Source organism: Petaurus breviceps, unplaced genomic scaffold, assembly GCF_028583685.1.
Source record: "Petaurus breviceps papuanus isolate PSGF00001 unplaced genomic scaffold, PetGlider_PUasm1.0 91041, whole genome shotgun sequence".
In the NCBI taxonomy this organism is placed as follows: domain Eukaryota; kingdom Metazoa; phylum Chordata; class Mammalia; order Diprotodontia; family Petauridae; genus Petaurus; species Petaurus breviceps.
This window is the reverse complement of record NW_027187400.1, coordinates 37,697,354-37,709,604: the sequence shown is the minus strand read 5'-3', so window position 1 is coordinate 37,709,604 and position 12,251 is coordinate 37,697,354. Positions and strand designations below refer to the sequence as shown.

The following is a 12,251-nucleotide window of genomic DNA, read 5'->3' as shown; positions in this document are numbered from 1 at the left end:
GTGTGTGTTGTATGTGAGTGTGGTGTGGTGTGTGGTGGTGGTGGTGTGTGTGTGTGTGTGTGTGTGTGTGGTTTTTGCTGGGGATGCCAAGATGAAAATCAGTACAGTCCTGCCTCAGAAGAGCCAGAAAGTCAGGCTGCTGGGGGCTTCCCCAGATTCAGCAGCTTCTCCACCCTCTGTCCCGAGTCTCTCCAGGCCTGCTGATGCCAGGCAAGGCCCTACCCGGGCACATGTCACAGTTGCATTCCTGCTTGTGTTTCCCCTCCCACTGTCATCTGTCACAGGGTAGGGCAAGGGGAGGGGCTCTGGGTGTGGGTTGCCCCTGGGTACACAGTTGTACGTCTGCAGTGTGAACTGTGTAACCAGAACCGTGGACAGAATGCCCATTCATGTGGCTTCAGCACCTGGGGAAGTTTCCCCCAGAAGGCAGCTACTGCCAAGTTCAGATTGTACCCTTGGGGGGAGGGGCTGATCTAGGGGATGGGGAAAACCTGGGCCAGGGGAGAGTCAGGAGCTGCCTGGAGCCTTCGTAGCTGGGTCAATAATGACAACAAACATTTTTTCCAGGCATGGTGTGACCTGATGAACGGAGTCCTGGATCTCAGCTCTGGTCCCGGATGTGACCTTGGGCATCACTCCTCTGGCTCTCTGCTTCCTCATCTATAAAGGAAGGAGGTTGGATCTAAGGAGCTCTATTGCCGTTTCAACTCAAAATCCTCGGCATGATCCAAGTGGGTGACTTGTCCAAAGTCACGTAGCTGGGTCTCAAGCCCAGGACCTCCTGCCCCTAAGGCTGGCATTCATCACATGCTGTATGGGTGCTGGGAACTGGAGGACCCTCACTTCATCCATCCCCAAACCCTAATGTTCCTGCTTTAGGGGGCAGCTAACAAGGCCTTTTCACATCAATGGGTCTTCATGAAAGCCCTGTGAGGGAGGCAGGGCAAGGAGTTGCTCCATCTAGTAAGACCAAAGGATTTAGAACTGGAAGGGACCCTACAGATTTTGAATGGGTTCTTTCAAATTAGCTTGGCCAAGATCATACAGACAGTAGCAAAGTAGAGATTGGAACTTGGGTCCTCTGATGCCAGGCACAGTGTCTATTTAGGGTAGGAGAAGAGGACCCTGAGGCAGAGGAATGTCCCTTCTTTCCTGAACTGTGGCTTGGTCCTGGTCACAGCTGGCCCTGGGGCCCGAGCAGAAGTGGAAGTGGGGTGGGGAGAGGATTCTCCAGGCTATTTTTTTTAATCTTGAGTTTATCTCAGCAAAGTCCTGAGCAGGGGATTATAAATTCATCTCTTGCAGGATCAATATCAAGGTCAAAGGTCTCAGTTAATCATGCAAAGGTGGGGGGGAGGGAGGCTTGAAGGCCTATACAAAAGCTGGAATAGCCCTGAGATGGGGTGTCCAGGGGACCTGTCCTTTGAGGCTGAAGATCATTCATACTGATGAGTCTATGCGACTTGGACCCCTAAAAGGGAAAGATTATGTCTTTGAAGCAACACAGTCCCTGAATTTTCCCACACATCAGTGGCCCAAGTCCTATCATTCCATCAATACAATGTCAGAACTGGAAGGGAATTTCAGCCGCCATCTTTGTGTGTATTGTGTTTCCCCAACTGGGAGAACTCTCTGACATCACCCTTCTGTTGGTTCCCCCATGGTGGTACACAGTAAACACTTAATGTTTTCCCATTCCTTTCCATAGGATCATAGCTTTACAGATAAAAGAGATTGTAGAGTCCACCTCCTCCAACGTTTTATAGATGAGGAAACTGAAAGAAGTGACTTGTCCAGGGCCATTCAGGTACAACTTCCCCATTGTAGAGCTCACTGGCAAATCCTGATTTTACAGATGGGGAAAGTGAGACCCAGAGAGGGAGATGACTTGCCCAGTGTTACACAGCTAGTACATGGCAGAGCCAGGGTTCAAGAGAACATGCCCATCACTCCCAAGGCAGAACACTTTTCACTGGCACATTCTGCTCATCCCTTTCTGTTGGTAGAAGGTGCCTCCCAATGGGAGTGTTCAGTCTGCAGAGTGGAATGACCCTCCAGACAAAGCCCCCTCCCTCGTTTGTGGGTTCATGTCTGATTAGGTGTAGGCTACAGAGTGTGAATGTTGAGGTTGGGGTTTAGGGGTGCACGAGACCCCAAAATACCAACACGCCAGGTCCTGCCGAATGAATTCGACTCAAGCCAAAGTAAAACAAAGTTTATTAAAGATTTGCCCTATTGGGTAGACTCTTCAGCAGCCCGAGCATTTGTGATGCTTGTATGAGTGGGCCAGAGCAATCTGACAGACTGAGTTTGGTGAGATTAAATCTCAGCACCTTCATGAAAGCAAGATGGATCTTATATACAGAAAGACTGTGGGAGGAATCTAGGGGTGGGCCAGTAGTTTGGAGGGAGGGGTCTTGGGGATGAGTCTAGGGAGGATCTTGATGGGTTCGAGGTCAGACTCCAAGAATGGGATTAAGGGTGGGAAATAGTTGAAGGCTACCAGGAGATGTCAGACAATGGAGGAGTAGGCTAGTTTAAGGGTAACAGAGTAGGGTCTAGGGATAATGAAAGGCTTATGGCCTCAGGCAAATGCCTCATTAAATGGGAAGATTCAAGGGGGTTCCCAGAGCCTATACCCCATCAGAATGACCCTCCATTGTGTCGGACAGAGGATGAGGATGGCCACTCACCACTAGGCTCAGGTCAGCACAGTAGGACTTCTGAAGGGGAGCCCGAATCAGTTAGGGTTAAGTGATACAGTCCGGTGGGACGCCATCCAACAATCAGTTATGGCGGGCACTTCCTAGGTGCCGATTGGAGAGAGACGAATATGAAGGGGTCCAGCTCTCAGGGAGACTGGTCTAACACAGCGAGGGGCCTCTGGACCCTAGAGGCTCCCAGTATCATTAAAAAGGACACAGGGACGGCTGCAGGCAATGGGCGGATGGCAGGGGGGAAGAGTCGGGGTGGGGTGGGGGTGGGGAGAGGCTCACATTCCAAGCCTATCTAGCTGGAGGACTTTTCCTACCCAGTGGAAAATTAAACAGTTGGAACAGCCAGGTATCAGTCAGTCGGCTGACGATGCTCTGGAACCTGGAGATAAGCGTTTGTGTGCTTTTCCTGGGCTGGGCTCTAGCTGTAGGTAATCTGATCTCCCTTTGCTCCGAGGTGGGGCTAGAACCCAGGCCAGGCAGCCCGGCCCAGCGGAGTTGCAGCCCCGGGGGGGGGGGGGGGGGGGCAGGGGGAGATCACGCCGCTCACAGGCTACTTCTGGTACCTCGTGCGTCGTTTCCCATTTTAGAATGTTCACTCCTTGAGAGCAGGGATTCTGTTGTTGCCGATTATGTATGCCCATAATAATAGCTTACATTTACATATGATTTTGTTATTGGCAAAGCATTTTACCAATATTATCTCACCTGATCCTTATCACCACCCTGGGAGGTAAGTGCTATCTCTATTTTACAGATGGAAAAACTGAGACTGAGAGTGGTTGGTGCATAATGTTTATACTGTTGGACTAGCTGCGGCTCAAAGAGGTAGGAGCTGAGGCAAAATTGGCATTCAGGTCTTCCTGACTCCAATTCCAAGTCAGGAAGACTCTTCTTTCTGAGTTCAAATTTGGCCTCAGACACTAGCTGTGTGACCCTGGGCAAGTAATTTATTCCTGTTTGCCTCAATTTCCTCATCTGTAAAATGAGCAGAAGGAAATAGCAAACCACTCTGGTGTCTCTGCCAAGAAAACCCCAAATGAGGTCACAAAGAGTAGAACACTGCTGAACAATAACATACATAAAAGAGAACCATGCAAGCAAGATGTCTGCTAGAGAAGGCACTAAGATTAAGAGGCAGAGAAAAGGAGGGAGAAAAAAGGAGGGAGAAAATTCTGCGCATGGTGGCCAGCCAGGGAAAAGGCTTAGAGTCAATAGACAATTGCCCAGGCTATGGAGGGTTCATTTTACAGATGAGGAAACTGAGGCAAACAGGATGAAGTGACTTGCCCAGGGTCACTCAGATAGTGAGTGTCTGAGACTGAATTTGAACTCAGGTCTTACTGACTCCAGGCCCAGCAATCTATCTATTGAGAAACCTAGCTGCCCCATTTCTCCTTCAACATCCTGTCTAATCAGCCATGCCTAACCCAGGGGCTGGAGAGGTAGGTCCACTTGTGGTTTTCATCTTTGTTTGCCTGTTCTCTGGGTTCACTGATCCAAGTGGCAGCTTTGGGGCTCCCCTGAGGCTGCCTCTTTTGGAAAGGTAGGCAGTGGCTGGGGTGGTTCAGGAGGGGTCTGCTCAGTGGTCATTCTCCATCCACCCTACTGAGATACCATCTCAAGGGCCAGGTCTTGAGGCCTGGGCACTGCCCCCCCCCTCCAATGCCCCGAATGCTCTAATACAGAAGGACATCTTGAGTCATCAGAGGATTTGTGGCCATTTAATTTTTTTTAACAGAGGCTCTGATCTCCATAGCAAAGGCCCCTGAGGGAGAATAATGGTGGGGCTGGACTGAATTGCTTTTTTTTTTTTTGGACCACAGCTCATGATCTAGGGATGATATTGTTTTGTTGACATTAAATGTTGGCTACATTTGTCACAAGAACTAATCCCAGTGAAGGCTAAGTCTACCAAAGGCAGGTCCAGTATCCCTCCAGGCACACTCCTGGATGAGGCAGGGTCCTCATACCCCACTGGACACCAACGACCTTGGGGGGGGGTGGAAATCATCAGGGCATCTGCATCCACATCCCTATTTGAGTGAATCACCCAGAATCCACTCTGATACCACATGGGCAATGAAGACGAGCCTATAGATCTCCTTCACGTCTCCCCGGAGCGTCAGGAAGGTGGTGACCACAAGTGGCTGATCAGGCTGCAATAAAGGTAGTAAGAAGAATTGAGTTTAGGCTTTGCCTCTGGTGGATGCTGCAGTTTGGGCATTCTTTCAATAAGGGAAATCTTTCCGAATTTAGATTAGGGGTGGTGGTAGAGCAGAGGACAGGCTATCTGACAGGCTATGGAAAAAGCCATCTTCCACCCTATGCATAAGCAGAGCCAAATTCTAGGTGGTGGTTGGTTTTTGAAGCCTGTGTCTCTCCCCCTGTCCCCTTCCCCCTTCCTGCCCTTCCCCAACCCTCTTCTCCAAAGGGATTAGTTTCTGCCATGTTGGAATCAGGATCTGGCCTCCATTTGTCCTGCCAGTTTCAGTTTGGGATATGAGAGCATTTCCAAAGCAGGACAAATTACTGTCAATCTTTAGATCCTCGTGGACTGACTGAGGGGATGCCTTCCCTGACATCTGATGGCCAACACTGATCCTGCCCCACCCTGCCCCCTAGACCTATACAGTCCTGCAAAGCTACTTTAAAATGTTTTGGATCTATATGCCAATTTGGACACTTTATTAGCTGTAAGGCTCAGTTAACTTAGCCTGAGCCCAGTTTCCTTATCTGAAAAATGGGGATTTAGAATTCTTGAATGATTCCTCATTCTCTTGGGGTAGCTGTGAGAAAAGTGTTTTCTGAACCTGAAAGCAGTATAGGAATGGGAATTGTCTGTGGTTCTCATCATCATTATTAGCTCCTGGTTCTGGAGCTAATGGACCTTGAAGGCATTAATCCCAACCCTCTCATTCTAGATTAGGAAGCCGGGGCCCTTCCTCTGACAGGTCACATAGGAGGTAAGGAGAGAAGCTGAGGCTTGGCCAGCTCTTTTCACATCATTGCACTTCCTTGGGGGTTTCCCTTTCAGCTAGCTGGTTTAGCCTGTATGCTGTGGTTATAGGATTCTTTTTCTTGGCCTTATGCAGTATAGTGAATTATTCTATTGCCTAAGCCTAGGTGTCACAGTAGGGTTCTCTGGGCATAGACCAGATGTTCCACAAACATGGCCTTTCAAGATGAGAGTCCCAGCTGAGAGCCCCTGGCATCAGCTCCCTGTACAATGACCACCCAATGTGGCCTGGCTTTCTGGACCAGTTACTTGGGTCTTTTGTGTCTAAAAAGGGAGCTGTGCTTATATTCTGAATTGAGTTCAAATGGGGCAAAGGCTGCTTCAGGTCTGGTTCCAGAAGCCAGCAGGGAGAAAAAGGGGAGGGAGTAAGAGAAAAGAAAGAAGGGAAGGGAGAAGAGGGGAGGAGAAGAGAGGAGGGGAGGGGAAGAGGAAAGGAGGGAGGAGGAAGGACGAGAGAAGGAAAGGGGAGGGAAATAGGGGAGTGGAGAGGAGGAGGGGAGGAGAAGAGAGGAGAGAAGAGAGGATGTGAGAGTGGAGAAGGAAAAGAGGGAAGGAAAGGTAGAGAGAATGGGACAAGGAGAGGAGGGGAAGGAGGAAGAAGAGGAGAGAAGAGGAAAGAAGGGGAAGGGAAGGAGGAGAGGAGAGAAAAGAGAAGGGAAGAGAAGAAAGGAGGTGAGAGGAGGGGAGAAGTGGGGAACAGGAGAGGAGAAAAGAGGAGGGGAGGAGGGAAGGAAAGGAGAGGAGCTGTCCTGACTGGCTCTTAGATAAATATAGAAAGCCCTTCTGGGTACAACGTGCTTGGGAATGAAAGTAGCCCAGCCCTGGCAGCAGGTTAGACAATGACTACAGTCACATACATCAAAGTCAGCCGTAGGCACCCAGGACACGTTGATGGTCTTGGTCTGGCCACGGTCCACAATTCCTCTGGAGGGCTCCACTGTGAAGCCTTTATGCTGAAGGAGGTGGATATTGTCCAGGCTGAAGTCAATACTCTGTGGTAGCAAGGAGATAACTCTTGTCCCTAGGGAATGGCCTTTGTCTCCCATTCTCTGCACCTCTCCTTCCCTCCTTTCTTTCTCCATTCTCTATTCCTCTCTTTTCTTCCCTCCCCTCTTCTTCTCTCTTCCTCTCATCCTCTCTTCACTCATCCCCAGAGGTAGGCCCTTGTCCCCAGGGTTGGCCCTTGTCCCCAGGAGAACACTGTGGCTCCTCAGTGCTACTCCCGCCCCCCCCCCCCCCCCCATCCCTATGGTGTTGGGATGGGCCTCACACTCTGGGCTTGGGAATTTTTTTCCTTGGAGGGAAGATGCAATTTTCCTCCCTTGGGTACAATAGTCAGTGTAACCCCCTGGAATCCCCCTCCCTCCATCTGTTCTCTGCAGCCCTTTCCTCTTCCCAGGCCTTTATGTTCAGGGATTTTCATGGGTGCAACCAGCTCCGTTCAGTCCATAATTACTAAACACCCACATCCTGTAAGGCCCAGTTGTTCTGGAGATATAAGGTCAAGACCCAGGACAATCGCCATCCTCTGAAGGCTTCTGCCTTGCCAGAGTGAGACAGCAGGAGCACAGGTCTACAGAGCATAGAGCAGGGATCGAGGGCACAAACCAAGGGCTCCAGGAAAGTAAGAGGGGGGAGGGAGCACTGATACAGGGGTGGGGAGCAGCACTGCCATGGGGGAGGGTTATCTAGGATGGTCTCATGGAAAGGCTGTACCTGAGATGACTGGAAGGAGAATGGGGTGATGAGGCCCAGGCCTGAGGACACGAGTCCTGCTCTGGGATTGGGGGCATGGCCTATCTTCTTCTTAAGGAATGAGGGACCAGGTCAAGTGCCCAGCATCAAAACTGAGCTTGTGTGTGTGTGTGTCCCCATCCATCTCCTTTGTCCAAAGCCTGTGGGCAGTTTTGGGAAAAACAGGGTTCTTAACTGGGGTCTATGAACCTGGATGGGGAAACGGGGGTGTCTGTATTTTCACCCACCTAAAATGAGTGTCTCCTTCAGTTATGAATGTAGGCAAGACAACATGAAAAGGGGTCTGTGGGTATCACCTGATTGTCCTTGGGGAGGGGGCATGGAATCCAGGACCCCCTTGAATTTACTCAATGACAGCTGGTGCTTCATGAAATCTTGCACCTTCTGGAAAGGCCTGGTGGGAGAAGGTGACCTGGGCTGCCGCAGAACTCTGAGACGGGCAAATTACCTTTTTCATAGTGGGCTGGGAGGTTCGGATACACCCTACTTGTAGCTCTCGAGTGGCAGGGGTGGATGCGGAATCCAGCTGGACATACTCAAGAGTCAGGATAATTGCCTTCATCTCTTCTACATCTAGATGGGGGTAGAATGACCTGCTCAGCTGGTCTCTCTTTAAGTCAGGTGTATGGAGGGCTTCCTCACCCCGTACCTATTGGGGAGGCAGACTTGGGCAGTGAGGAAGGAGGATGGGTAGAGCAGGGTCACCTGGGCAAGATTCGGCTTCCATGCCCCTGCCCTCAGCTCCTCTCTCCTCTCTAAATCAGAAGTCTGGGAAAGGGGCTGGGAAACCTTCCAACATTTGGCAGGGGGCAGGGAGCAGGGAGCCAGAGAGAAGGAAACCTGAGGCCACCTTGGTGCTTTAGAAGTATTTGCCAGAGCACATTATTTCCTGCTACTGCAGAGTGGGGGATGGGCTCTGGCCAAATCTGACCCTGAGCCCAAGGGCCTGGGGCTGGCTGGGCAGAAGTGGGAGCAGGATAGGGAGGGGGGAGGTTCCCAGAGCCCTGAGAGGGCCAGCCTCCAAAGGGCAGTCCTCCTTCCTCGGGCCTGGGCTTGGGCTTGCCCATCCACTGTGGCCAGAGGTTCAGGGGTGGCGGGGACCAAGATGGGGCTCAGTCCCCACCAATAGTCACACAGGCACTTACCTTCCCTTCGTTCATCCTCAGTCACAGAATTGATTACAGCTAGGGTCTCCACAGTCACATCCAGTGGGTCCCCTCCTTCCACAAACATCATGTGTTCTCTTGCAGCCCCTTTCAAGAGGATCTGATGGGACATTCTCTAGTATGAGATAAAGGGCCATGGGTGGCCCCTGTCACTGGTTTGCCTCCGACTCTCTCAATCGTCCCACTCTCCCCTCTCAAAGGGCCCATGGGCGTCAGCGAAAAGTCATTCCAACCCACATGGGCAGCACCTGGCAGGGCAGGGCAGCTCCCCTGGGAGAGGCTCACATTGGGGAGTAGATATTCAAGGCCCTCACATTCTCCCACTGGGATCTATGGAAAAGCAATCTGACCACTATGCGTGCCCCCAGAGAGAGCCAGGCCTTGGGGGGGGGCAGTACAGAGAGGTGGTGGAGCAAAGGTAAGCCAAGGGTGGTACAACCAAGAGATGGGAAGAAGGGGAAGAGAAGGGAAGCAAGGGACATAATGCGAATACGGAAAGGCAAAAGGCAGGGCAGATTTCAAGGTGCCACTAGCTGGTGATGAAGGCCTAAGGAAAGGTGTTCGCCTCTTTTCCCACAGCATTAATGAAGAGACAGAAGCTGGTACTGCTGCCCTGTGGTTTCTAGGGGGTGGGTGGTGTGTGATGGGGAGTGTGCAGAGTTCCAATATTCAGGTGAGATTGGTTCTCTATTGGGGGAAGGGGAAGAGGGGAAGGAAGACTGGAGTTCCATTGAAGTCCAAACAAGGGTGCTTGGGCCCTTTCCAGGGGCTTGCTCTGGGTGGATTCCAGGCAAACAGGTAGTCCAAGGGCCTGCTCCCAAGGGTCCACACTGCTGTCAGCTCTTCTCTAACACTTAGAGGTTTGCAAAGCACGTTATATGGAATCTCACTTGGCTCTCATGGCAGCCCTGTAAAGTAGGCGCTATATAAGCCCCACTTTACAGCTGAGGAAACTGAGGAGGAGAGAATGACCTGTGTATAGCCACATAGCTCAAAAGCACTTGAACTAGCATTTGAACTCAGGTCTTCCTGATGCCAGCTAAAGTGCTTTGTGCATGTGATCTGACTGACCTAGTGACCAAATGATCAACTCACTGACCCAGTGAGCAAGGACAGTGCCCCAGGAGGAAGCTGCTTTCCTGCTCATTTGAGCGAGGAGGGAGCCCATGGACACTGCCTTACTTTGGTCCATGCTTTCCACATTCTCAGCTGCTGTGTACTGGGCATGATGCTTGTCACTGCATCAGTCAAGCCTGAGCAGCATCAGTTGGGTTCCAGAGCCTCAGCCTCAAGCAGGCTAATTGAGTCTGGCCAGGGCCAAAGGTTTGACTCTCTATCTTTCCCCTCCCCTCCCTGGCTAAGTCGGGCTCAGTCCTGCCAACAGGGGACAGCGGCCCTTGCTGCGCCAGGGAAGCCATTTGGGAAATAGAGCTGTGGCTGAGGCTGCTGAGCATTGTACCTTATTGAACAGCACCACCTGCATTCTGTCAGAAAAGTATAGGCTCTCATGGTCCGGACTGAAGGTCAGGGTGAAGTCCTGAGCCTTCCCAGGCTCAATGACTCCATCTACTGGGGAGACGCTGAACACACTACGGCCGTTGTAATTCTGGGTGCCTGCAGGGAGAGCGACCGGGACAGGGAGGGGAGAATCACAATGGAGCGCCCACACAAAACCCCCCTCAGAGAGAATGCCATCTTTCCTTTCCTCTCTGACATCATTATTGTTTCTTCCCCTGAAACTTGCATCTTGGGATTTCTGCTCAGAGTTTACCAACCATGATGGCTAGGTCCATTTACTACCTGTTTCCAGTTCCATGGAAGAACATGATTGGAGAGCCTACTTTTATTTTTAGGGAATCCAATGGATTGATTCATCTTTCATCATAATAAAATTATAATAGGGAGAATCAATTCCTGCCCAGCTTTAAACTTTACATCTCATAGGATTGTAGCTTTAGAGATAGAGGAGTCCTTAGAGGGCATCTAGTCCAATCCCTTTTCATTTTTGAGAGGGAGCAACTGAGTCCTAGAGAGTTCGTGTTTTGCCCAAGGTCTTGTAGGTAGCTAGTGGTAGATCTGAGCCAAGGTCCCCTAGATGCTAACTAATTCTCTCCACTAGACTAGACTGGGATGCCTCAGAGTAGAGATGGAAGGAGCCCTAAAGAACAGATCATCCAACCCTTCCTTTTTCCAAAGAAGAAAGAGTCACCTAAAGGAGAATGGATTTGCCCAAGATTATATGTCCAGTTAGTGTCAGAGCCTGGACTAGGACCCAGATCTACTGATTCTTTCTGGTCTAGGGCTCATTTCTACACCCCCAACTGCCTTCCCAGGCAAGATTTCCAAATTGGTCCAAACTTTCCCTTCCTGGAAGTAACTGGTTCTTAAAGAGATGGTGTGTGTGTGTGTGTGTGTGTGTGTGTGTGTGTGTGTGTGTGTGTGTGTGCACGCACGTGTGCGCGCGCTTCTGGAGGTATTGCTTGAGTCAATATTTACCAATGATATTGGTCCTTTGTTCTGAGTTATTGACAAAACCTGGCATCTTCAGCTGTTCCTTATTTCTTAGAAGGGAGAGGCTCTCCAGAAAGATGGAATATTTGATTGGGAGTGTCGAGCTGTTCTGAAGCTTTAAGAAAGCAGAAATTAGACTCAATTCCTCCACATGCTTGGGTCACACAGTGGGGCAGAAGCCCCCAGTAAAGTCATGCATCATCTCCCAATGACTGTCAGGGGAGAAGGAATAACTGGGAGAATCCCTCTTCCTCTGACTGGTCCCATGGAGAAGCAGGAGCCTGGGGGGATGTCTAGGTGACATTTGTGAATGATTAAAACATTTTGAGCATTTAATTTTTTTTTTAGCAGAATAAAGCTGCTGTGCCAGCCATATCCGATACCATGCATTCTTGGATAGACTATCATCTAAAAATATTTCAGTCTTTTGCTTCTCCCACCATCTGGATTTTCCTTCCCTTCCATCAAAGCAACCAGATATCTACTGATCGAAAATCTAACTGGGCCAGTTCCATGCTGCAAGGTCATGTTTATGCTAGAGAATAAAACACTGAAGCCTAAAACACTGGGCTAGAGCTCTCTCTGGGAGGACCACTGCCAGCAACATTCATTTAAATGCTTAGCAAGCACCAAATGTGTGTATAACATACCTACCTTTGATGCGCTTATAAGCTAGTTGAGGGGACACATTTATATGCATGAAACAGTTAAAAAATTTTACACAGCTACTGTGTCTCTTTCGTTGGTGATCTCATCTGCCCTTATTATTTCTATGTAGGTGACTCCCAAACTCTATGTATGTATATATGTATGTAAATAAATAAATATATATATATAAAACATTTCTGTCCATCTCTGACTCTATCATCTATCCCCATCTCTATCTGCATATCTTCTTGTCTATCTATCCATCCATCTATCTGTCCATCTGTCTATCTACCCATTCATCCACCTATCTCTATCATCCATCTCTCTATCCCTATATCTATCTATCCATCCATCCATCCATCCATCCATCCATCCATCCATCCATCTATCCATCCATCCATCCATCCATCCATCCATCCATCCATCCATCCATCCATC

At 49.9% G+C, this 12,251-nt stretch overlaps 1 protein-coding gene across 1 annotated transcript in view; it reads right to left on the bottom strand.

The window, feature by feature from the left end:
* Window positions 1-4,473: 4,473 nt before the first annotated feature.
* CFAP74 (cilia and flagella associated protein 74) overlaps window positions 4,474-12,251 on the bottom strand; it is a 111,914-nt gene continuing 104,136 nt past the window's right edge. Inside the window, exons 33-38 of the mRNA XM_069078375.1 lie at window positions 11,151-11,280; window positions 10,114-10,268; window positions 8,634-8,769; window positions 7,937-8,061; window positions 6,591-6,725; window positions 4,474-4,873 (exon numbers count right to left, since the gene is read on the bottom strand). Of these exons, the coding sequence (XP_068934476.1) occupies window positions 4,751-4,873; window positions 6,591-6,725; window positions 7,937-8,061; window positions 8,634-8,769; window positions 10,114-10,268; window positions 11,151-11,280 (804 nt within the window). The 3' untranslated portion in view covers window positions 4,474-4,750. The remainder of the gene's footprint in view (window positions 4,874-6,590; window positions 6,726-7,936; window positions 8,062-8,633; window positions 8,770-10,113; window positions 10,269-11,150; window positions 11,281-12,251) is intronic.